The following is a 26387-nucleotide window of genomic DNA, read 5'->3' as shown; positions in this document are numbered from 1 at the left end:
ACTGGTATGCTCTGGTTTTCACTCTATGAAAAACTGGGTCAAAATGTATTCGAAATCTACTGTTAAAAATTAGTTTCGTATACGAATAACAATGCATAGGAAAGAGTGCAGAAAAATTTTCTTAAATCTATCACTAATTCAAAACATTATCTACTTTCCCTCGTTCGTTATCTGTTATTACTATTTCGCAAGACGCGAAAGCGTTGAGAATCTGTGTTTCAACCGTATAATCTCTGTGGTTTCATCACTTGACAGAAACTCTTACTTCCCTTGAATGCTTCGATCAGATCATGGACTTGTCGACCCCTGGAGACTTTTCACCCTTAGGTGTAGACGGAGCGTTCAAACTTCTCATGGATTCGAACATAATGTCAGCTTCTTTAGTAAATGGTAAAGTCACTTAATCGTTTCCTATTAACTAGGGATGCCGGCAGGGGGATCGCGTATCATCTTATCCATTTATCTCCCTTGCAAAATTTCTTGAAATAATGATACCTAATAATAAAATATAGCTTAATCCGTTTCTGATGTGTTATTTTAAAATCTTCACTAAATTGTTTTATGTATGAATTTTTGCATATCACGTATTAAGTACTACTGTCGAAAGTAGAAAGAAAAGAGGAAATGCCAAAAAGATAGGTTCTTATTACTCGCACTTCAGAGAAAAAATTCGTTTATATTGATTCTAATGGGTTCAGTGTGACTGGTGACAAGAGATAACCAATCTAAAAGATTTGATTTAATGGTCCAGGCTTAAAGACCTCAGCTCATGGGACTTGCAGTGGAACTTGTATGAAAACCTGTATAATGAGCATTGCTTGTGACAGTTTACCTCATATTATGATACTTCTATTTGTGCATTGTATACAAGCAAATGTTGAAGGGAGAAGATAAAAAAGAAGTCGTTGCTTGCGTGTGCGTGTGTGTGTGGTGGAAATAGAAATATGAGCATCAGTACTGATTGACGACTGATAAAATCTATTTAAAAAAACGCGAAGAAAGCGAGGGAGTAGCATTCTGTGGAGTGATTTTAGGAGATTTGATCATTAGTTCTGTCTAAACTAGACTACTGCAACTCTCTTCTTGCTGGCTGTTCACAATACGTCATTGATGAACTTCAGAAAGAACTCAGCTGCTCGTCTCGTTTTCCGGACTCGAAAATGTAAACATGTCACACCACTTCTTCACTCTCTTCATTGGTTACCAGTTAAACCTAGAATAGACTACAAGCTCTCAACTCTGTTTATGGACTCTTCAAACTTACTCCCCCACTACTTTACTGAAATCTTGTCTGTCCACACTCCTGCCCCAAACCTTCGCTCCTCAGCAGACTCCCACACTTCTATCCTCCCTCCCACAAAGACAGTCACACACGGACAACGGACGTCCTCCCTCTGTGCTTCTAAGCAGTGGAAGTCTCTTCCACGTCACATTCGCTACTCGGACTACAAGGCTACATTCAAACCTTCTCTGAAAACATATCTGTTCACAAAGTACTATCTCTGAATTACAATTCTTTACTCCCTGTCATGCTAACCATCATGTACTGACTCTATCGTACACTGTTTATAGTATCTACATCCCTTCATATCTTCATCCATAGCTTTATGTTCTACTCTTTTACCTCTTCTTTATGTTGTTCAGTGTGTCTACACGTGCCTCATTGTTCACGGGCTGTTATCTTTCATTTAATATTATTGGTTGTGTGCAGAGAATGCGATCTACATTGGTCGTGATGCTGCGCGCTATAAGTTCCCCTTATTAAACCATTAAACGTTACAAAGATGTCTTCCATTCCTTCATTCAGACTAACCAATGTTGTTGGAATTTGTCAGTTAGAGCTTTTCGGTATAACCATTGACAGGCAAATTTTTCTGACAAAAAACGTCTATGCATATTTGTATTTCGTTTGCAAATATTTTATTGAATTATCTGAGTTAAGAAAAACACTTTTGGAATTTTTAAGGACTCAGTAACAAACATCAAGGACGTTGTCAACAATAAGCTAATTTGCTATATTGAAGATTAAATTTTATAACTCTTTTTAATCAAAGTTTTGTTAACTAAAAGTTAAGCCGGACTTTGGGACTCGTCGGCACTTTTTGGTATGTGATTGTGCAATAAATCTAAAAAGTTCTTGTAATTGAAGAAATATCGTGTTCCGTTGTGTGTGTGTGTGTGTGACACTTTAAAGTAAAAGCCTTTAATTAGATAACAGAAAATATCGACTAAATGTTAGGTCTTATTTAATCTGTTTGTGTAAGGACAGACTTTTCGGGACTATTTCGTGTTAATACGGTTTCTGAACACGACCGATAGACTATGGGTTCTTTTCCAAATCCTCCAGTTCACAGTTGGTTGCCCAGGGCTTTTCGGTTCTGCGGCAGGTCGACTACAGGCTCAACCTGATTCTTGTTAATGCTCATCTTCTTCAATTCAATTTCATGACTTGAAATTGATGCAGGTTTCTTCGCCTAATAAAAATATAAAACAAGAAGGCGTTTAAAGAAAAGCATATAATAACCAATAAAAGCGGAAGATAAAATTTCGTGGTTTTAATTTTACGTCCGACGTTTTAGTGTATCATACAATTAATGTTTATTAATATATATATCGACATATAGAGATGTATATATGTTTTTTGTGTGTTACTGAGAAAAGAGAGAGAGAAGAACAAGAAATGGTTTCTCTAGAACTTATGCTAAGTTTATTGGTATTGAGTTATGGAAGTCTTTAGTAATACTCTTTTTATTTATTCCAAAGACCAACGAAGAAGTAATGTGAAACTGAGCTCTTCAATATTACCTTTTGTTTCTCACATGCAGCTTTCGCATTTTTCCTGTCCTGTACAAAATGGAAAGATCATACAACACAAGGAGTCAACGTTGAAAAGCCGTAGATTGACTTGAACAAATTAATATACACACTTCAGTATAAATAATTTAATAAGCCATTTTATGGTCTGGCTAGAGGTAGTAGCATTAACAAGCTGTATACGACTTTCTAGAAGATTTAACGGATATGTACAATCTCAGTACGAGGCAGAAGGACATAAACTTGAGAGTAAGAGTGCATCACGAGGTGCGTGATGCTTACACACTGAGGGGTAACTGGAACATTTGAGAACTAACTGACATCTGGGAGGATAAACACGAAAATAATTCTACACAAAAACAACAGATAAAAAAGTCGAGAAAAGTAGACTAAGGCTGATGTTTCTGTACAGTAAAGGAGAACGAATTGAGGTTGCTAAGTATATCATGCATAGAAAACTCAAATATGTTTGATATTTGCTGAATATTAGAGAAATTGGAATGTTTAAAGAATCAGAGCTTACTATGTAGGAAATGTAGCAGCTGGCTGGGATCCAGAATAGTGCCGTCAGAAACACGACAATCATGACGACGTTAGTCTTCATGGCCTCTTCTTGGGACAGACAGAAACACATTCATTGTGTCCCTGGAAGTCTCCAAAATTCTCCTGTTTTAAACTAGTAAGTCCTAAATTAATAGTAACAATAATTATACAATATTTTTATATATTATATAATTGTAAATAGTGTAACCATATGTGTGTAATCTAATTGTTCCGTTTCGAAACACAATATTAAAATCTATTATTTGACGAAATGTGAAGCTTTCTAACAGTATTTTGGAGTTTAAAAAGAAATCTAGGAAATAGATAAACCAGAAACCTTATTGCAGAAGATGGTTTATATTCGATGTTTATATTCAATAGAATGTATAGGTACTGAAACATTTTTCGAGGAATTTAACGAAGATGCCGCTGCCAACCTACACAGAAGCCGCAGTCACCAAGAGGTAGAGGCTGACATCAGGATGGCGACCACATGGCCTGGACGTTACTCTATGGCATGACTGAGCAAGCACGTCACACAACTAGACTCAGAAAATGTCTCAAACGCAAGTGTATGGAATATGTTAGGTACTGTAAAATTAAAAAAAAAATAGAAGAAAGAAAAGGTTTCTGAGTAAAACCCAACTGGCGGCCAGAGACAGGGAAGGCTTTTTGTTTCTTTTCTAACCCATGTCATATCTCTGTCGACAATTCAAACGGGGCACTTGTCTTGCGGGATGCCAAGAAGTCTATAAAAATAAAGTAAAGTATCCATCAAATACCTGTAAAAATAAATCAGGAGCCATTCAGAATGGTCTTTTAGACCTTCCTGTCAGCGAACTTGAATACAGACCGTAGATCTGTCGATCTCAATTACTATATCATCAATGGGAAAGTGTGAAACAGAGCAAACATGTTACTGAGCCCAAGAAAAATATGAGGATCGAAGTGATGTGGTCATATCTCAAGATTATCAGGACTACCGAAGCGTAAAATTTTATCCCTGATGAAACAGTAGAGATAGATAATCAGGGAAACAACAGTAAAATGGTCAGAAACATCCAATAGTTAACTGGCCTGCATCCAGAAGATAGCAAATACTGGAAGGGAACCGCAAGAACAGGTGAGAATTAAAATACAACGAAGCTGGCAGTTATTTAACCGCAAAGTAAATTGCAGGCATAGTATACATGTGAGTCACATGTATTGGTGCTGACTGCAGTTAACAGAGTTCTTGATATATATATATACACACACACACTCAACAACAACAACAACAACACAGCAAAAGTGACAGTTGGTACACTGCATTGTCACCTCAGGTTGACACCACATCACGTCCAGTAGAATGGATCAAGTGTCTGGCACAGTTACACTCTACAACCCCAAGCAGGGAAGAAACGGACTCATGGACACTCAAAAGTGTAGAAAATGAATGAATTTGATTATAAACGTGATCAACACATGGGCTAAGACTTAAAACACAAGACGAAAAAAAAAACCAAACTTGACACTGTTAACAATCACGTAAAAAAGTAAACACGTCAGAAACAGCAAGTCTTACTTAGACTTAAACATTTCATTACAAAATTGTTACAATATTATTAGTCTATTATTTCATCGAAATATCCGTTTAATTATATTATATCTTCGAAGAAGAAAATCTGACAAGCCTGTACCAATAGCGTTAAAGTCCTTGTTGAAGAAGAATTTGATGAACCGGACCATAACTACACCTTCCAATGAAATGCACAGCCCTTTCTGCAAAAATAATATATATATGTTTCTCACTTTCTTCTAAAGCAAATTTTGATGGTTGAAATTATCAATTAATCAATATATAATCACCTTACACTTTAACTTAACATACAGTATTTCTCACGACTCACTTCATCGCATTCACCGTTGTAACAGCGTTGTCCAGGTCTAAGTGTTTCGGTCGTAGGGAAACACGGACCATTTGTATCGTTGTCAAAGACCTCCAGACAGCAGCGCTTTGCAGGCTGCAGAAGCTGGTAACAGACAGAATGAGTGCTGCATGAGATGACACAAGTTCAGCATAGCCTTACTTGGATGACTAATCAAGCTGATATTAGCCTTAAAATAAAAATAAGTGAGCGCGTAACACGAATGGACAACTGCGTGCACACCACCTGCTTCGATACCAGCGGGACCCAGTGTACTTCCCCCCAACTGACCAGGCTGTGGAGTGGGTAACTGAACGGTAAAGTAAGGTAAGATACGAAAACGAGGAGAAAAGACTGGTACCGCCATCACAAAAGCTGGCATCGAGGTAAGAGGGGGCTCTAACACCTAGTTCACTAGTTGATGGGACTACATTTTTTGATACCCAAACAGTTGACAGTATGACATCCACCATAAAAAAAAATCATTGCACTGTTTATGCTGCTACTACTACTACCACCACCACTACTATTATTATTAATAATAAAGGGTAAAGGTGAGTCAACACCAGTCCTTCTACAAAATATCTAAAATAAATCATCTCAGCAGTAATGAAACTCTCACCGTTATGTTCACACATGCAGGGTCTGTAGAACCGATTATCCAATAATCCAAGCATCTTGCAGTAATTAGTAATACATCTGCCGTTATGACATAACCCTCTGAAATAAAAAAAGAAAAAATATTTTCCTAGCTTACAAAGAATTTTCTATGAACACGCATTTTAACTTTTTTTGTTTTATTATTAATGTTTACGTTTTATTGCGTATATGAATGTTTTATCTTGCAGTTGTGAGTAGACCTCTAATCTATCATTTTGTTAGTGAGATCTGGATTGATTGGATTGCAAAGTGCAATTTCTGTGTGTGTCTCCAACTGATAAAGAAGGCCAATAAAGGTTTCTTGCATAGTGTTCCCTTATAATTATGAAGTTGAGTAGTACAAATGAAAGAGGACATCCTTAGCAACGCTAGCAGTTGTTTGAAAAGAAGTCTACGTTGAAGAAGCATTGTGCTGTATAGAACCTGTCAACAGGATCAAACCCTCTTCTACGTTGAATAATCTTATGACATGTCAGCCCTTTATGCCACGCAAATGCCATCTTAAATTCAACGAAGTTGTAGAAGTCCATTTATGTCTCTGTCTCTGTCACTGTTTATTTTTGAGATTTATAATACTGATTTAAAACAGTAAATATATCTATATCAAATGACTTAAAATATCAAGATGCTTCACTTAATAAGAAGTATATAAGGCAAGAAAGCGGAACCAAGGATGCGACATACGTGTCATAGCAGACTGTCCCATTCTCTTTAGGCACATCAAAGAGACAATCTGGAGAAACACCACTAATCAGCCGTTAAAGATTAATATGCAGAATAAATCACACACTAACGTAAAAGAGACAGTTGTAATTTCTATTTGTGGTCATCAGTAGCCAGGAGAAAAATGTTTACTGCCAGCAAATTTAGTCTATTTCCTGTCTGTTCTGGGATATTAGAATGAATGAGAAGACACTTTGACATAAAACAGCAACATGAAGATGTTTAGCTAACTATTGAATTTGGAATCTTCAACGATTTTAAACAACGGATTAATTTTAAGAAAAATAATACTTTAACAACAAGTTTTAGACTTTTATTTAATATAACACCACATTACCGGCAGGGGGCAGGAGTTATAAATTTTCCGTTTTCTCTCTCTCTCTCTCAATTCTTATTAAGAATGTATCATAATATAAGTGGAAGCTATAATTTTTTGCGCATACACATTTGACTCCTAGACACCAACTGCTCATATCTTCAAACAACAAAAGGATACTCGCACTTCCCAGTCTCCATACACGGAAGGTCAAAGTTCGCCTCACACACTGTTCCTTTTGGTGCGATTTTGCAATCTCTACAGCATGCTTTGTTGATGTTACTGTAAACGCCAAAAACAGAAAGACACAAGTGTCTCAGACTCAAGATCACTTTCACATGTTCAGGGTTCTTACTTTTTGAATAAGTATCAAGTACAATGGTTTACGTCACTGTTCCCAGGTATGCAAAAAGCTGAACCCAATCGTCTCCTATCTTCTACTGCCTTTCGCCTTGAATGATACGTGCTACCAGTCAACGCTGGGTGATCACACTGGACTTTTCTGTTACTGTTTCAAGAAAAAATACTTGGTTTGGTTGTCTGAAATAAAAGCAAGCATAGATATGATCATATGTTATCAAACTGTCAGCGCATGTAGACTCAAATACAGCTTACCTGCATTGTGCAAACTCTCTGAGATAACAAGTACTGTTGCAGCATTTATCTAGATTTTTTACGCCGTTCTTTCCGGCATCACATTCCTCTCTTTCATCGAGGACACCGTTGCCGCAAGGAACATCCTTCTCTGGCACGCACTCTCCTTGCTGCAGAGAGAAACCACTAGAATCTCGCGTATCTTGTAACCTTTACAAAAGGATCTTTATTTTAGAAACCTTCTCATGCTAGCGTAACTTATTAACTTCCAGATTTATACACACCAGGAGTTTGACTGATGAAATCAGAGAAGTTACAGAAATGTTTCTTATTATAAACTCTTCATCTGTGACTCACTTGATTGCACACACCCTTGTAGCAGCGTTCTCTGAATCCGAGTGGTACGTCCGTAGGGAAGCACGAACCATACGTACCGTTGTCAGAGACCTCCGTATAGCAGTGTTTGCAGGCTACAGAATCTGGTAACAGACAGAATGAGTGCTGCATGAGATGGCAGGAAAACACGATATACCGTACATGTCAGCGTAATTATTGCAGGTAAAATGTGCTAACGCCATCGAGTTTTTAACATCTCACCGTTATGTTCACACATGCAGCTTTTGTAAATATCTTTATGCGTTGATGCAGACGGGTGAAAGTGATTAGTGATACATCTCCCGCCAAGACACTGGCCACTGAAATACGAATGAGAAGAAATAACATTTTTCTTACTTACAAACAAATTTGTGCGAACATAAACTTTAAATTTTTCGTCTGTTTTTTTTTTCAATATTTACGTTATATTGCCTTATATAGATATATGTCGTGTGTATTTTTAAAAAAATGTTATTGTTTCTTCTACGTTGGAGTTCGGATTAGAACCGTCAGGAGCAATATTTCTTATCGTTTAATGCCTGAATCCTTATTTCATTGCCTAGTATTTCCCACCTAAAGGAAAGAGTGGAACATTTAATGATTCCAAGAAAAGCTTATATACTAGTGTGCACAATCCTGTTCAGCCTGGCTTTTACGTTTGAAGCTGTTGAAATTCTATTTGGACCTGCTGCTGTCTTAGATGACCTAGCTCTCAAGTAAATTAAGTAACTGGCCTCCAGCTGTTCTTGGTACTTGAAGACTTTCTGATTTGTTGTGCAATGTTGGCTTATAATCATGTCTGTGTTCTTGCTATTGCTGATCGCCATGAAAACGTGACTCTAATCTGTCTGTTAGTGAGTTCGAGAAGCTCATTCTTACTGCTTACATACCATGATATACCAGTCCCTTACGCCAGTATATTCTACCTCTTTGTCTCTGTTAATATATTTCTGAGATTTATAATGTTAATTTAAAACAGTAAATATATCTATTTCAAATAATGTTAAAATATGAGACAATTTAGAATGTAACACTGAATAAGAAAAGAACTATGTATGCAAAATATGTGGTTCCAAAGAGATGACGTACCCATAACCACAGGCTGTCCCATTCTTTTTAGGCAGAGTCGAGAGACAATCAGGGGAAACACCACTCATCAGCAGTTAAAGATTAATATGCAGAGAAAGTCACAGACCAAGTGAAATAAATGCCGTTTCAAAAACTTTAGCCTTATTATCTCAATTTAAAACAACACAATACCTGGGGAAAAAGAGTTCTAAATTTTGCCTTTTTTCCATCTAAATTTCTGCTAAGGTGAATGTATAAAAACTAATGTAACTGGAAACTATACTTCTTTGCGCATAGACATTTCGCGGGGAGAGAAGACGCGCGCAAAAGAACCATCAACTGTTCATATCTTCTGCATAAGATCAAACAACAAAAGGATACTCGCACGTTGCAATCTCCATACACATATTCTCATAGTTGTCACTACAAACAGTTCCTTTTAGCGCGATTTGGCAGTCTGTGCAGCACATGTTGTTGACATCGCTGTAAACACGTAGAACAGAAAGTCACAAGCGTCTTCCACATGTTCATGTTTTTCTTTAAAATACAAAACACATAAACTTCAGTCTAGTTATCGTCACAGTTCACTGGTATGCAAATAACCGAGGCCAACCGTCTCACTTCTTCAACTGCCTTTTGACTGATACCAGGCTCGGTAAAAGATAGACTTTTTTTGACCACAGCGAGTTTTAAGAAAGAAAATGCTTGCTTTTTGGAAGGAAATAAAGAAGCATGGATATGATCATATATTATGAAAATTTCGGCGCATGGAAACACTTAAAAACATCTTGCCTGCATTGTGCAGATTCTTTGAGACGACAAGTACTCTTGCAGCATTTATCTTCGTTTATGCTGGAATCTCCGGCATCGCATTCTTCTCCTTTATCGAGGACGCCATTGCCGCAATGAGTCTCCTTCTTGTTAATGCACTGTCCTTGCTGCAGAGAGAAACTACCCCAGTAGAATCGCGAGTATCTTGCAATGTTTACACATGTCCTTTATTTTAGAAAAAATCTCAGGCTTACGTAACCTTGATGGACATTCAGATCTCGAGACAGCATGAGTCCGACCGAAGTCATGAGAGACGTTACATAAATGTTTCTTATTATAAACGCTTAACAAAGTTTCATCCGGGACTCACTTCATTGCATACACCGTTAGAACAGGGTTCTCCAAACCCAAGACGATCTTTTGTTGGGAAACATGAGCCGTTGCTGCCATCGCCAAAGACCTGCATGCAGCAGGTCCTGCAGACCGAATGCTCTGAAAAATATCAGTGACGTTTTAATGGGCAGTTAGTAGACTGCAAGTAGTACCTGTCGCCATAGTCTCAATTAAAGACCAATTACCTAGCGAATTACTACCTAGTCTCCCATAAAAGCTTATATCTTAAAAGATTTTTTTCGGGTAATTTTTAATGCTTTTCAGTGAAGCACTTAATTAGTATGTACATTCACGGATTTATTTGCGGGCTGTTACTGTCGTATTATTTTAGTTCTATTCTTGATAGGTTCCGTCATCTAGGTTGTGTATAGTTGGAGAAGATTGAACTGTAATTATTCATAGAAGTATACTCCTTAGGAGTGTGAGTATGCGCTTTACAAATTTTGCATTTTTATTATTGTTGTTGTTGTTATTGTTGTTGTTATTATTATTATTATTGTTATTGTTGTTATTATTATTCCGTTAGGTAAATATCAGAGACCAATGGTCCTTTAGAATATTAGGGTGTTTGTCGGGTTTAAATAGCTAGATTTGTATGCTAAAGGTAACTATGACTTCTATTCAACTATCCATATAGTAAATCCTTCTAGAATCGCAAAAGAAAAATACTTAATAATTGGATTTTTAAATGGGATAATAGTACGATTCAAATCCCTATAGTAATTCATCACTAAGAGTTGAAAGCCGATTTTCTGCACAATTTTACAGGCCTCACCATTATCTTCGCACTTGCATGGTTTGTAGACCTTATTTGTGCCTGCTTGAAGCCTTTCACACGATAAAAGACACTTGCCCTTAAAGCACATGCCACTGAAACAAGAAAAGATGCAAAATAATAACACTCTAAACTCCTCAGATTCACTGTTTTATAAAACAGTTCACACAATAGGTCACAAGGGTCGACAATTTTTACATTCCAAGTCTTCATCGTAATTTTAATCGCCAACATCATCGTCTCTATTGCCAGTGTTTGCCATGATTTGCCGGTTGTTGGTTTTCTTCTTCTCATCCTTGACTCAGTGTGTCAGTGTGACGTCTGATATCACACTGATATTAAGCTCATGATCCCCCTCCATGATATGGAATGCGCACAGGCATTAACTCAAGCAAGGAAGACTGTCAGATGTCAACTGTTTTAGAGCATGAATATATTATTTTTGCACGAGAGTACCGACAGATAAACATTATGAGCGAAATAGTGTGACTTCATTAGTGACAAAGCTGTGTAAATCTATGCACTCAGATTCTGCTCTACACACGATAACGTGTAATGGAAAATTCTCACGTTGTTGGTTGATTGAATTGTTCGTCTCTTGTTGTGTTCTGCCATGCATGGACCTTCTTAATTAGTTGCACCGTTGCGGGGGTGGCCCAGTGGTGCAATGGTGAGCGCAGGTCACCAATGCAGTGAAGATTGGCTGTCCTGGGTTCAGTTCTCGTCTCGGGCACGATGTTCTTTCTCTGCATGTGACATCTGTTTACATCTGATTACCTTGCCGTGATATAGCCTTTGTTGCTGGCTCGAGGTAAAACATAATCCCACCCCCTCTTCATGCACCGCTGCGCCAATGCTGGAATCGATACTTATGTTTTCCATATATAACACTTAACTGTTACCTAGATTTGACATACCCTTGTAGGCAAGGTGTGTTGTCGGCTACAGGAACAGCAGGACAACTAGGGTTTACGCCACTGGTCAGCAGTTAAGGGCTTGAAATCATTTAACCAAACTCTCTGTTGTTGTTATTGTTGTTGTTGTAGTAGTAGTAGAAGTAGTAGTAATAATAATCCGTAAGCATTACTCCTAACAGCAGTCCACACAATGTTAATGCTTTTTCACACCCTTTCTTCCTTTTTCCGCTTATTGATACTTCCCTACTCGCAAAATCAAGATATTCTTAGACCTTGTTAGTTCCTCTCTGTGTTTTCTGTATTTGACTTTTATTAGTCCTCAGTGCTGCTGTTTATCTGTCAGGGTTCATATGGTTTTTGTTTGTTCTTCTGTCCCTCGTATGTCGTCCATGTCTCGTTCTTGTTTTTAAGTGCTGGTAGAAGGCTATTTACGAGTGTGAAGATGCGCTATACAAATCTTAAGTTTAACATAAAAAAAATCTTTGTGTACGGTAATGCTTGTAGGTGTGTACATCGATTATAGAAGTATTGCACTATCTTTACAAAATCATTACAAATAATCGTTCGTGAGCAAGTGTTTCTCTCCTTCGAGATAGGGCTGGATGTCTGGTTCACGTTTATATTGTTACACTTAAACTGTCGATACTTTAGAATTAAAAAACATTTCGTGATTTAATTGTTTAATGAAACTCAGTTGGCCTGAATAATCAAACATCGCTACTAAGTGACTTACAAAGCAGTAAACAACAATAAAAATAACAAAATGAAAAGGATACTCGCACTTTGAACTTTTTAAACATCGATTGCCAGCGTCTTGTTTACATTTGGTTTTCTTTGGAGCGACGCTGCAGTTTCGGCAACACTTACTGTTGAAATCACTAGAAAAGTAAAGAATGAAGAACGAGACTGTATATCATATTTTGCAAATTAAAATCTTACTTTTTAGTATCTTGCTTTCATGTAATGACATGATGTAGCCACAGATGTTAATCAGGTGTTGCGAAATGGGGAATTGCAAGACACTTCACAAACCAACTTGCCTGCAGCGAGCGTTTTCTCTGAGCAGACAGATGCTGCTGCAGCATTCGTCTTTGCCCTCCAGACCGTCTTCGCCAGCATCGCATTCCTCTAGAATGTCAACAACTCCATTGCCGCATAAAATTGTGTCTGTGGTACTATCTGTAACATTTACAGTTTATAGCGTAACTTAACATCTTGGGTCTCACACACTGCAAATTCTTTCTAATGCTTGATTAGAATAGACAGCCACGGTGTCTACTGCAATATTTTGAACGTCTCCTGTCTCATCACACTTGCTTTATGGCATCACTGTTGTAGCTACCGCAGGAGATTTGGAGAAAAAAAATGACTCTCTGCCTCTATATCAACATGAAAAGGTTTTATCTTTCTAGCCTTTTAATTTGAAGGTAAGTTCCATTTTAAGAGAGACCAACGGCTGACATGTCTCGACACTTAGCACTGTCTTCAGTGACAATCTGACTTACACTGAACGACATGCTGTTAGCCACATCCTTTACATTTGTCATACAGTACATCTTCTGTCTCTTGGTTGTTGCATTTTTCGGTATTCATTGAACTTTCATACAGCGCTTCGATTATTATAAGTAAAATGACTGTGAATGAAGATCAGACTGCCGGCCAGACGACCACTTCTCTACGAAAGTATTTAGTTTTCGTTCCACTGTGTTGGAGCATGTGGCTTACGTCCGTTTTCTGATCAAATCCTCATTATGTGACCTTTGCCAGTCTCATAATGTCCCACCTGTGTTGTTCTAGCTCAAGGATGAGTTTTCTCACCTTGCTGACTGGTGTAATAATTGGAAGCCCATGTTTTAACGGAAGTGCTATTAATTCCAAAATTACAGACTCATTTCAATAGAAAAGTGAAAAGTCATCAAACAATTTGTTGGAACAAGACATAATAATACGCTCGTTTTAGCAGCTTACCTGTAAAGCAATACTGGCTTACCCATCTCAGAGTTTCAGAAATAGATCTTATGCTGCAACTCGAAAACCGCTGCAAATTTGTAAAACATACTGCAGATGATGTACTCAGGCTGGATTTTAACAAAACGTGAATGATATCAGTACATTATAAATAAATGGCTAAAACATTAAAATTGGTTTTAGAACTAATCGAGAAATGGGATTCACGATGTTTAAACGCATTAAGTAAACATCGAATAACAAATTCAGATTATGGTCTTAAGAAATCAAATAATATCCTTCATGTAAATATCGTTGATTGTGTTCAATAAAAGTCAATTAATATGACGATGTCCAACCATTCAAAAATACTGAACGTCTTCATTACAAAACCTTTGTAAGTGACAAATTTCAAGAAGTCCCAGTGAATGCATCAAACAGACCAAAGAAACACAAATTACTGAACTTACATCAACATAAAGATAGCTACCCTAGCAGCACGGACAGCCACAGAGAGACGGGTGGCAACACGTTCACAAGGAGAGACCTCGATACCCTGATTCTACCTCTCCTGTATCTTTTATTTTCGTACTTGTCATCCCCGACATCGCGGGCTCGAGGCAGGCAGTCTTTGGTTTCACAGACTTTACGTTCACAGACTTCTAGAGTCAAAGAGGTCAACGACGTCGATCACTAGAGCGTGGTTTCTGTGTTGCCCGCCATTTGTGAAACGACAGTCTTTGGTCTATATCCCTGCTGCATTTAGATAATAGCAAATATGAGTAGCATAGGAGTGAATGAAAACGTACCTATATGACACATGAAAACGGTAAATGCCAAGGTTTGCAAGGTGGAAGTAGACCTTTAATTTGACAGTGGCACGCAGTAGGCAAAGAGGAAGATGGAGTGGAGTGAGGATGTCAAGCTCACACTAAGTATGCTTAAAGGCTTCATAATACCGTCGATTTCAGCATGAAAAAAGAAATAAATGCAAAATTTGTAAAGCGGATAATCACACTTCTAATGAGCATGCTCTTAGCGCCTAAGAACAAGAACGAAACATGGACAGAACCAAGGGACAGGAAAACAAATAACATATGAACTATAAAAGAATAAACAACGAGGCATTATGCGTCCTCTCCTTATATACTTCATAGCTAGGTACCCAGATGTGCCCCATTCCCCTGTGCTGCTAGGGAGAGCTCTAGACTGTGTTATTTATTTATTAGTTATGTCAACAACATTTAAACAAATCATGTTATTAGAAATATTATTTTTCTACACTAACTTTATATTATCAGTAGAGGTGGCTGCCATTTAGTATTTGTTTTGGACAAAGAAATTAGTTTTTTTAATGAATCCATCGTCTAAGAAAAATGTAATAGAAACTGATAAGTGGACACATAAAATATCACCAATAATCGCAAATTAAAACAAACATGAATATGACCAAATGAGCATGTAAGCCATACAAAGTGGTTGGGCTGGTATCCGTGCACGGATTGTTCGTACATGAATGTAGCGACCACCGTCATCGTCTGAAGGAGCGCATGGGCCAGGTGTATCATGATCAGAACCCCAGTTATGACCTGTCTCAGCAGTAAGTACCAAATTACCACCCATATTTTAAGTACCGTAATTATTAAAGCACTATATTTACATGACGTATTACAGCAAAACCTCCCTAATCCGCCAAAAGCTGGTTGTAACTGAGAGAGATCTTAATGTGGAAATCAAGCAGTCTGCTTTCATTACACTAACGATGACTTCAATCATCTATAGATTTAAAGTAATTTATTAACATGTCGGTGAAAGTCATCATGTCACAGTGGTTTTCTGTGTCATTTCTCATAGCCATGCTTATATCTTCCGTCATTGTTGCGCTTGAGTAAAGATTTTATAAGAGAATTAACTCTTCAGTTAAAAATATACGATCAATCAACACGCCTGAAGTGGTAGACAAAGATACTCTTTTAAAATAAACTGTTTATATTTTATAAGCGTGATTTCTGCAAAAAAAAAGTTGCGATAGGGCACAAACAATCAGTCACGAGCCTGGAGTGATTCTGCTATGGATGTTTGGACGATTTGGTCATGGTGGGTGGTAGATAGAAATGAAGTCATGTGGGTTGGGGTTGAAAATGTTACTTTAATTTATGTGGCGCTATTTCTCCAGAAAGTCTCTGGCAAACGGTAAGACAGAAGCATTCTACTTTCAAATGTAATCAATACTTTTCAACAAGGGATTTGTGAAAAAAAATGGAATAAAACACAAACTGTTGGGCGTTAAGACGCCTTAGGGTGGTAGTCATAATAGAAATAAGTTGCGGCAGTGGTAGACACGGTAAGGCACACATGAGCCCGAAATACTTTGTTTTTGAACTGCATTTTGGTACATTATACCTCTGTTTCTTTATTAGAAAAATACATCATAATAAAGATTTGACTTCCTGTTGTCGTATTTTGTAATTTATATTTGGGCACTAAGAGGTTTTACTGTACAGATCTGACATCTGTGATGCTTTTATGTGGCAATACTTTTCAGCTTCTCGGTCCTGACAAATCGACAAAACATTAGCTTTTTGCATTGTGTTGAGTCTACGGTCTGAAAGATGACTTTCTCTTTGAAAGTCAGTATTCTCGATGTAAAAGTAAACGTTCATGATTTGTTCGTCGCTTGTCACAGGAATCTCTAGTCACTAGATTATACTTTGCACAACTCAAACTTAACAAAGGTATAACCCATATTATTTCATAATACAACCTCTATAGCTTTTCACTATCAAAAATGTTAATCTCATTCCATTGTGTCATGCATCATACTGCTCACCGAGCTCTTGACAGTTGGAAGTCCAGTAGAAGGGTAGAGGGAGAGATGAACATGAAAAGATAAAACGTTCCTTATTTAAACTTTATCGATAATGGCAAAGTGCGCTTAGTAACAGAAAGGACATCGAGAAAAGTACCTGTTACTCCACACAGAAACATTTTCGACAATAAATTTTGTACAACACATATCAACTTTTAGTTTGTCTCACCGAATCGACAAACGTTATTTTAGATACTCAAATTTAAATTATAAAAAATGTTTTATTTTTATGGAATAAAACACATAGAAGGCATAAAAAATGGCACTACTGGATTGAAAGATAATTATCAATCAGTTATCAAACTTCTTTGAATTAGCTTGATAAAGTGGCTCTTTTTACAGATTTTGAGACTGACTAACGTCGTCGTAGCATATTTGCTGTAACCTTCTACCTCTAACACTAATGTTTCTAAGTGTCGTGCAGCTTGCATGGGTGAGTAACATTGTTTGTTGTCCGAGTTTTTATAGCACCCGATGAAAGGGTTACACAATTACTTCTGAACACTACTTATTCTATTCGTAATACAGTTCTTGTGACACATTCTCGTGAGTAATGAACAAGAAACAGGTCAGCTAATGTTCGTGCACACCCATCTGATAGTCAATTCCTTTTTGAATGACCAGACTATACTGGTAAAAGAGAATGGTATTTTTATTTCATATTATTTTTGTTATTGTATCATCCGTTGTACACCTACGGTGCAACAGTGCGTTTATCACAATATTCGTGTATGATGAATATGCATGTGCCGGTAGGTATGTAATATTCATAATATAAATGAATGTATATAGAAAGGTGTGTGAGAGAGTGAGTGAGCTAACTGGAGAGGACAGATGAGAGATTTTTGGTGCTTGGATGTGTTCCTGTGGATAATTTAATAGACATGTTTGTCTACTTACACCCACATTAATGTCTTTCTAGAAGTGCGTTCTACCAAGAGTTAACAGTACCGTGAACGGTGACCAGCTGATGATGGGTGCGAACAAGATGCAATCCAGTAGTGGTCATAGTAGTCGTCAAGCCGGTCCTTGGAATAATTTGATAGTAATCTTTAAAGTAAAAAAAAAACAAAAAAAACAAACAACAACTAAAAATGTGTTTTTAAAAAACACGTTTTTATTTGAAATGCACTAAAAAAGCTAAAAGAATTTCTTCTTAAGGTCTCAAGATTTTCTTCAATACATATAGCTTAAAATATAAGAATTTGAGGGGCACTGATGATCAGATTTTTAATAGCTTGAGAGAGTGCCTTTCACACTTTTATATTTTAAGTCATACATAGCAAAGAAAATCCCGGGACCTGAGGAGACATTATCTTACACTTTTAGTGCATTCAAATTAAAAGTTTGTATGTAAAAAAAAGTTACTATTTTGTTTTAGTTGTTTTTTTTTATACGGCTTTCTTCCATTTGCAAAAGCGTCTCATCTTGAATGTCGACGATAAATTCTCCTTTTTCGTTGCGTTGCGGTTACACCCATCTGTGTTATCACTTAAAAGATTTAATATTGCATTCTCACTGGATATAAATTACAAAATTCGACTGAACATCCATACATACATAGTTAAATAAATAGGTGTATAATTTACATGTGTGTAAACATTCTCGGTTCGCTGACACTCTGTTATACATAAATAACCATTGACATAAGAACTGCGGGAGTAAGTAAAAGCCTTGCCCTCGTCTTTGATGAAGAAGACTACTAAGACTGAAATGAAGAAAAAATGACATGAACACTAAGTCTGTTAGTACAAACACACGTCCGCACAACCACAAGCATATAAATGACACATACTGGTACACGGTACTACTTTGTGATACACACTGTACTACTCACATGATGAGCATATTCCTCCAGGATGTCTGTCGTTTGCCATGTATCCTAAACCAACAATTCCCTTTTCGAAGCTAGTGGTTGTAAACAAGTGTGCCAAGCAGAACTTCAGAAGATCTTCGTGTATACTAAAAGCCTGATAAAAACAGAGAGAACAAAGATGAAAAAATAACTTACGTATGAAACATAAGTATAGTGGCACTCTAGTAGTGTACTAAGTTATGTCTTTGTTTGTAGAGGGTAGAGGTCCAACAGCTCCCAGGACTGTCCCTTTCTCACGCCGGGTGCATACGTAATAGTCAGCCTTGAGCTGCCCACCCGCGGCTACTGGGGACTGGACCTATTGTTACACCCGAAGTTGCAAAGTTGCCTGAGCATCTTGGGAAGACCATGACCAGACAGGACGGGGTGGGGTTACCACTGGCGCCACTGGGTGGGGTGGCTGGGAAAGGTCACGAAGAGACCATGGGAAAAGGGGAGAAATGGTTCTGGAACGTTCGACGGAGATGAAATAAGTAGTGTAGCTTAAGGGTTGAGAAAGGCTTTTTGGATCTGGAAGCGAGAGTGGAGAGACGGCAGGCCAACCGCCAACTGAATAAGAGTTGTGCGACAATTTCGATGTTTGCTGTGTTCTTGTGCGACTAGCCCACCCCTACGTAGCCATCAGACACTGACGCTTTGTCAGTAAGTGTCAGGATGCGTTGTTAAAATAAATCAAATTTTAAAAGTCATCATATGAACATAATCTAGTGTACCGACACTACATGACATAAACTACAAAATATTTTTCATTTTATTGCATGTCATCTGCTCTGGTGTTCCATTCTCCAAACAGCTCAGGAGATCGGCTTACCGTTGTCCTTTTGCTTAAAAAACATAGACCATGCTCTCGCAGATGTCAGCCATTCTTACAGTTTCTTTAAAATAGTTAAATACAGACAAACTTTTTGTCTTTTCGTCAAAATCTAAGGCCTCAAGTTTGAAAAGGCAACTTCTGCATTTGTATCAAGCCTGTTCATATGCTACTGATCATAGTCGCCAAAGACGCGAGATAAAAATCAAGATGAGAGACATATGTCCTCTCAGTGAAGGCTTTTACATCTCTGTACTTAATTGTAGACCGCAAGCACACGCTTGTCAGTTCCATATTTGCAGCATTTCTAAAGATACAAGAGACAATAAAAACACAAAATGAAAGCATACTTGATGGGCTATATCATTCACAGATATGCTTACGTCAAGTTTGAGGAAAGGGTTCGATTCCATCTCTTTAAGATTATAGCTGAATGGTCCGCCCCAATAGCCGTCTGATAACTCTGTGTGAACCAGTATCTGAGACGTAACATGGGCCTTATTAGTGTTTAGCGACTGATACGACAAAGTGCAGAACCTTAGTCATGGCTTAGGTAAAAATATGGTGGCTCAAGATTAAGTACTAATGACCATAGCTCAAATAAGAGATGGCTGAATAATTTAGAGCTAGTCAACTAATCTCAACTCTCTTTGACCTTTCTAATCAAAATACTGCCCCAGCCATGGACCTTTATTTACTAGATAAGTATCTTTGTGGTCAGGGATGTTTGGCGGTGTGTATCCAGAGAACGGACTGGCAGTGCTCGCCCAGATTTCAGGAAACAATATATTTCACTGAGCTTTCACCAAATTACTAGAAAAATCGCACTAAACTTTTTGGGTGACAATTATATCTAACAAGTTCTTCGCAATCATACAACGGCAGATCTAAAAGGCTCGTGAAGGAATCGCTAATGTGAAAAGCTGCAATATTTTACCGGTTTTTTTTTATCTTATATTGTTCATAGACACGACAGGGACGTATATACAATGAAATCATTTACACCTGTTTGATCACAAAGCCCCAGCCGAAAGGTTCCGCTAAGTCCCACGGTGTATCCTGGTATATTCGGTTTGCCTCTTGAATGGAGTTCACCTGTGACATGTATTTATGTTGCATTTATCAATGTGAGATCATTTATCTGATATACACATTAAAGTACGCATAAAATCTGCAGTAAGCATGTAACTGAAACTGAAAGAGTTTATACCTCCGTGGCAGAAAGAACATTCACATTTGTTCCAGACAGCGTGCATGTAAGTGATCTGCCTTCATTTACAATGGCTTTCCAGTGCCAATGTTTTGCGATGTACTGACAAAAGTCGCGATCTTTAAGTGCAAGCGGCTTTTACAAGACAAAACCTACACTAGTGCTAGTGTTTATTCATGCAGGCAGACAAGATTCAATGTCTTATGTTTTGTTATTTGACTTTTTACTTAGGCAATCAACTTTAGAGATTTGGAGACGATTTCAAATAAAATACATCTTGTTTAAATAAAAAAAAAAAAAATTAAGAGGAAAGTGGCATGGACAATGCAATTGCAGAATAAATGACAGTTAAAATTATTCGTACTTTAAAAAATTAATCGACTTACCATTGCCTGAAGAGCACGAGAAGCACTGAACCTGGCATACTGGCTATAAAAGTAATAGTCAGCAACAAGTCTTAAGGAACACAGTTTCTTTGTAAACTGACTCTGTCGTTTTTGTCTGACTGCAGAAAATTAATTATATAATTATATTAAATGATTTGATAACGCAAGTCAGTCATTTCTTTATTAATAATGACTCACAATTTCAATTACTTGACTAAACTGACATAAGTTGGGGTTTGCTAGGTTCCACGAAAATATAAACTATCTTCAATTAATATTATGATAACATCCATATTAGATTAGATTTTGAAAAATCGTATGTATTCAGTTAGACCTAGTTTTTTTTTTTTTGATGTTTGTGCAGAAATATTTTGTCTTCTAAGTGGTAATAAGTGTACAAAATTTTGATGTGTAAAATGTGTATGTCACCACTTACATTTCTGATGCTGTTTGTCGCTTGAAGTTGACCCGTTTGAAAAATGTCTGTAAAGCAAATGTGAAGCAACGGACCGTCAGAAATTTCATAGATTTATGTATGTTTGAAGGACCGTCATCGTAGCTTTGTACTATCTGTACATTATGAATACGAATATAATTACAAATAGTTCATTTTGTTAGGTCTTTGAGCTCAGTGATAGAGACTGGCATATTATATATTACATAGAAAATAATATAATACACAATAGTGGAAGATGAATATCGTTAGCGTAAAATAGGTTTTACTAAGCCTCTATATTAAAAGCATAGCAAGGTTATACACAATATTATCTCCTTTAGTTGGCATCACTATCAGTAGTTTAAACTTCACAGATTATTTTCAATGTGTTTTTTTTTTTTTTTTGGGGGGGGGAATAAAAGTTTTTCGTAGATTTATCTTACACTGACATCATTATATGAAATAAAATTCATCCTCTTCATTGATATGATACAATAACGCACGTCTTACTTATTGTAAGAATATCTTAAAGCATCTGACACTAGCGCACTTAAAGTGAATCTATTATTTATAAACACAATTCATTATTAATTTCTTAATACAATAAGTAATATATTATGAAAAAAAACACAGCTGTATTCTTCACCACACATAATAGCTAAAAGTGAATTTTGAACGAATTTTAATAAGCTTTGCACCAAAGTTAAATTATGGCAAATTATTTTATCTCTGTTAATCATTGTTATTAAAAGCTACATACGGTAATATCACTGGATTGGGAAAGTCACCCATATTATTCCAGTTAACGTCAGAAAGCCTGTAACTAATCAGATCCAATCCACTTGATGAAGGAAGATGTCTCCAAGACGGCTGGGGAAAAACGAACAAGTAAATAAATGTAATTTTATACTTTATGTTTTGGTCATAATTCTGTGTATATTTCTCAGTTACAAAAGTGTCGCTAAAGATCGAAGGAAAGAAAGTATAAAAAAGGAACAAATAATAGAATGAATTTACAGCTGTAAACACTTGAACTTTATTTTTAATACAATAGTTATTACAATAATACCTCGGTAAAGTAAGTTTCGTTGGGGAAGTAAACTGTTGTGCAGAGAATGTCTTCCTCATAATGAGCATACACATGAATAGATTTGTCCTCTGCAAAGAAAATGAAAAATCATTCCTCCTTTAATTCTTGCTTAAAAACTCTATCGTTGGTGCGGTGTCCGACCTGTTCCTCTTTATAATTTCCAGTGTCCAGGAATCATGCAAGTCTCTGGTATTGTAACAATGAGTGAGGTATTTCTTCTTTGTGTTCATGTCTTCCACTAGTACATCAGCCAAGGTTGTTTCAGAACAATATTGTGGAGCGACACAATCCGTGTTATATACGAAATCTCTGTCAAAGTATTTACACTCATCTTTCCTATAAAGAGCAATAGACATATGGTTTTTAAGCATACATCACAGCTGCAAACGACGAACGAACTAAACTGTCGCAAGAAATGACAAGAGGGAGAACGACTGAAAAAATGCAGTATACATTTTGTTTAAAAAAAAAAAGGAAAAATTAGCAGGAAAATAAAAGACACTATTAAAGAACAAGTACACCTTTTAAAATGTTCAGGTTTCATTATGCAAAAGGAGTATACTGTGCCTAGATAAATTAAATAGACCGCGGTTTCAAGAATGATTCAATGCAGCTTTACAAATATAAGAAAATATCAAACCTTGTAAATGTCCTGTGAGAAAATCGTTGGAGTCTACATGAAGGGGCTCATACTTGCCGTTCCTGTCTACAGTATGGGCTCGAAGTCCAGGTGCCAATACAGGAGAGCCTGCCTTTAAAACCATACTGAAGTTCCTGAGAAAAGCAGTATTTCCTTCATATATGAGCTTAAAAGATATTTTTAATGTTTGCATTATCTATATATAAAAGCAAACTTCGCACTCATACACGTACCTCGGTCGCTAGTAATTCATAGACACGCTAATTTACCTTCATATAAACAGAGCTTAATTTTAATTATTAAAATCTGTTATATTCCGCTTAACATAGCATTCCTCAATTTGACAGGCCTGGCATGTGTTACATATTTACTTATAAATATGTGTTTGTAATTTGTCTCTCACATTCCTAGTGTGAAGAACGTGACGTAAGTTCTGGCCGTTACGTGTCCAGTGTCAACATCCCGATGGTGGCGGACGTGCAGAGAAATATCCGACTTCTTCAAGGTCTCGTAGTGAAACAGCTGTTTGTGTAGATTATCTGTTTTAAAAATCAAGTCAAAGTAGGAGTTAACTCTTTCTTTTCTCATCCTCTCTCCTTAATGTGTGGGAGTAGTAAACAGCAGCAGAGCATAGTATTAAACAAGTATTGGCTGTTCCTATCCTACCCCGTGAAACACTTTGAACATGTCTTTATGTGGTTTTCATTTTCTACTTTTTTAGAGTTCATGGATTTCGACAGCTTTTAAATCTTTCCCGTAAAAGCCTTAAAATCTTGTTAAAACTGCGAATGAACAGGAGAGGTGGGAGATTGGGGCTTTTTCGCCAGTGTGTCAACTAAAACGTTAAATTACAGTAAAAGCAACCTTAATCCTGTGTTTGTGACCAACGTGACACAACATTTCACCACACTTAAATTAGCTTGTGTGTGTGTGTGTGTGTAAACTTGAATCTAATATTTTACCAGCGTCTCAGACAAGTGCTCAATAAATTCTCAATATTACCTGAATAATCTGTAAATATGTAAGACAGAAAAGCTACTGTTTTGAGACGCGGCACCCAAATTACGAAAATCTTAGTTTTTATCTATTTTGAATTTTCAGCATGTCTTCTATCTATTTTCAAAGTGGTTTTTTTAATATATATATATATCAAACCATGTACAAATATCTATATTTTATCTCTAAAGACAGTGACTGATTTTATTTTTATTACACACTTTTAACTCAGTGTATATGTTTACTAACCTGTATAGTGGGATTTTGAACTCGATTTTTTTCACTCAGTTATCATCGTCCTTATCTCGTTATTTCCGGTGACAACAGAATATTAAATCATTTCGAGCAGTCAACAAACAGTACAATATTTTAAGTTGATTTTGTATGAGATGGTGCAGGCCAAGTTCGGGAAAATCTGTAACTGCTGTCGTAGTGCTAGTAAACTAAACTTATCTCCCCTAGTTCAGTCCAAAAAGTCGGGGAAAAGTAAAACAAAAAAAAAAGACTACAAAAAACCCCTAACAAATTAAAAAAAAAAATTTAAATACACTTTTATTTAAAATGTACTACAAAGGGTAAAAAAAAGTTCAAAGCCTAAGGAAAAAATTATTTTGCACTTTTGAGTACATTCATATAAAATTGTCTTTTTAAAAACTTGTTGTTTTGTGCGCAGAATTACCGTCCGGAGACGCATGACATGTCAGACTTAGAAAGTTTCGGAATGTCCCACGATCCAGTTGTGCACGGCTTTCGGATGTATATAAATATCAGTGGTAACTCAAAGCTAGTTTCAGGATGCTTCCTTTCCGACACGTTTGCCGTACATAGCGTGATTTCCATTCACCCAACTGGCTGGAGGTACATTGCTTTTCAGTATTTTTACTGGCGTCTTTCTCGTGTTAGACTTGTGATTATGTATGTTTTTGAAATTTCACTATCAAGCAGTAAACGTATCGAGAGAAATAAGATTTTAATATTGCTACTAATTTGGTAATAATCAGGAATGTAGCAATGAATTTTTGTGAACCATGGTAAGATAAAAGCAGAAACAAATTTATAAAAAAAAGGTCTGTATATTTGGATTTATCTATAGAGAAGGCAACACTGTTTTTTTTTCCTATCACACCAGCGTTTACTGTGCACGAACCTTGCTGTGACAGCTCACCATCAAAAAAACTTCAGCAATTGTAGAAAAGGAATCAGTCTGTAGTTGACACTGTTAATGCACAGATCTAAAAGTTATGGCAAGATGGCGCTGACGTGGCAGTAGAAATAAAATGGTGTAGAAAAGAAGAAAAGGGAACAGTCACAAAATTGTCAACATATTTTATCGTTTCAAACAAGGGAAAAACAAATGATTTCAATACTTTAACTATAAAACATGTAAACAGTAGTATTAATATTCATCTGAAATATTTATTTATTGGTAATAGGGAAGCCATAAAGATCCAGAATCCTAGCGATCTTAGAATAACTTTGTTGTTGTTCTTGTTAACTAAAGTAATAACTCGACAACTGGTGTGAATTGAACTTCAAACAACTTACTTTCCTCTATATTTGGATCTCTGTTTTCCAAAGCAGTGACTGTATGTTGAAGGATGCACTGAAGTAAAATGAAAAGTGCCAAAAAGCAAACCATCCTTGACAGCTACAGTCGCATCCTTGACGCGTTGACGACAATTTATATCAGTGTAGGTATGCACGCTAAGACTGAAACAGAAAACTGTCAAATACAGGCTGTGAGCTTTTACTGTTGTCACTTCGGTTCTCTGAGAGAAATTGTATCAGGATGCCAGAAACCTAGTTTCGCACACAGTTGATATTGCATGATGCTCTTCTAAGAAGTATGCATCATCGTCTACGTCACTCAGAACGTTTCGCAAAGCAGACGTCATCTATCAAATGAAAACCAGAGCTGTGAGTTTTAGTTTCATAAAATTTAATATATATATACTTATCATGAACGTATATTCCCACGTTCATGATAATTAGACATCTGAAACAAGCAAATAAGTCTTTAGTTAAAAAAAGTGAGGGGACTAGTAAAAAAGGAGTTAACTCAAATGTAGTTTCAGATCAATACACAAAGTACCCATCTCGGTAGTAGTAGTAGTAGTAGTAGTAGTAGTAGTAGTAGTAGTAGTAGTAGTAGTAGTAGTAGTAATAATAATAATAATAATAATAATAATAATAATAATAATAATAATAATAATAATAATAATAATAATAATAATAATAATAATAATATCTGAAGACATGGACAAAATACG

The 26387-nt window shown here is 36.6% G+C and overlaps 3 protein-coding genes across 4 annotated transcripts in view; all 3 read right to left on the bottom strand.

Annotated features, from left to right (window-relative positions):
- Positions 1–1912: 1912 nt before the first annotated feature.
- LOC112559120 (ADAM 17-like protease) lies at positions 1913–8277 on the bottom strand. 2 transcript variants are annotated; one of them, XM_025230094.1, is made up of 11 exons: positions 8155–8277; positions 7915–8036; positions 7579–7727; positions 7144–7245; positions 6609–6671; positions 5887–5984; positions 5247–5369; positions 5037–5118; positions 3338–3426; positions 2806–2844; positions 1913–2474 (listed from the first exon to the last, which is right to left on the bottom strand). In XM_025230094.1, coding segments are annotated over exons 4-11 (621 nt in total). In that variant the 5' UTR covers positions 7145–7245; positions 7579–7727; positions 7915–8036; positions 8155–8277; the 3' UTR covers positions 1913–2348. The 2 variants fall into 2 exon arrangements, with proteins under 2 accessions (XP_025085879.1, XP_025085889.1); XM_025230104.1 differs by having other exon boundaries at positions 3338–3423.
- Positions 7437–26387, bottom strand: part of LOC112560314 (ADAM 17-like protease) — a 52222-nt gene continuing 33271 nt past the window's right edge. Inside the window, exons 17-24 of the mRNA XM_025232134.1 lie at positions 12633–12734; positions 11857–11916; positions 10940–11034; positions 10142–10263; positions 9793–9938; positions 9382–9483; positions 9022–9084; positions 7437–7503 (exon numbers count right to left, since the gene is read on the bottom strand). Coding sequence (XP_025087919.1) covers positions 7437–7503; positions 9022–9084; positions 9382–9483; positions 9793–9938; positions 10142–10263; positions 10940–11034; positions 11857–11916; positions 12633–12734 — 757 coding nt within the window. The remainder of the gene's footprint in view (positions 7504–9021; positions 9085–9381; positions 9484–9792; positions 9939–10141; positions 10264–10939; positions 11035–11856; positions 11917–12632; positions 12735–26387) is intronic.
- Positions 12906–25960, bottom strand: LOC112559089 (ADAM 17-like protease). The gene is made up of 15 exons (XM_025230013.1): positions 25663–25960; positions 23525–23660; positions 23122–23255; positions 22461–22549; positions 22152–22261; positions 21392–21438; positions 20956–21074; positions 20365–20454; positions 19743–19838; positions 18510–18642; positions 17624–17722; positions 16634–16639; positions 15276–15392; positions 13825–13894; positions 12906–13035 (listed from the first exon to the last, which is right to left on the bottom strand). The coding sequence occupies exons 1-14, from the start codon at positions 25754–25756 to the stop codon at positions 13860–13862; spliced, it is 1305 nt and encodes a 434-aa protein (XP_025085798.1). The 5' UTR covers positions 25757–25960; the 3' UTR covers positions 12906–13035; positions 13825–13859.

The sequence above is a fragment of the Pomacea canaliculata genome, linkage group LG1, assembly GCF_003073045.1.
Source record: "Pomacea canaliculata isolate SZHN2017 linkage group LG1, ASM307304v1, whole genome shotgun sequence".
Lineage (NCBI taxonomy): Eukaryota > Metazoa > Mollusca > Gastropoda > Architaenioglossa > Ampullariidae > Pomacea > Pomacea canaliculata.
The sequence above is the reverse complement of the archived record's forward strand: the minus strand, read 5'-3'. Positions and strand labels throughout refer to the sequence as shown.

Bases quoted from the DNA above. Each gene is read 5' to 3' on its own strand.
- LOC112559089 (XM_025230013.1), bottom strand. From the start codon at position 25,756: ATGGTTTGCTTTTTGGCACTTTTCATTTTACTTCAGTGCATCCTTCAA. The intron at 19,839-20,364 runs GTGTAAATGATT...GTTACGTCTCAG, and splicing joins GGGGCTTTGTGATCAAACAG to ATACTGGTTCACACAGAGTT. The intron at 13,895-15,275 runs GTATGGCTTACA...ACAAATTTGCAG, and splicing joins GATACCAGCCCAACCACTTT to CGGTTTTCGAGTTGCAGCAT.
- LOC112559120 (XM_025230094.1), bottom strand. The intron at 2,845-3,337 runs GTAAGCTCTGAT...CATTTTGTACAG, and splicing joins GCTGCTACATTTCCTACATA to GACAGGAAAAATGCGAAAGC. The intron at 2,475-2,805 runs GTAATATTGAAG...TATTTTTATTAG, and splicing joins CTGCATGTGAGAAACAAAAG to GCGAAGAAACCTGCATCAAT.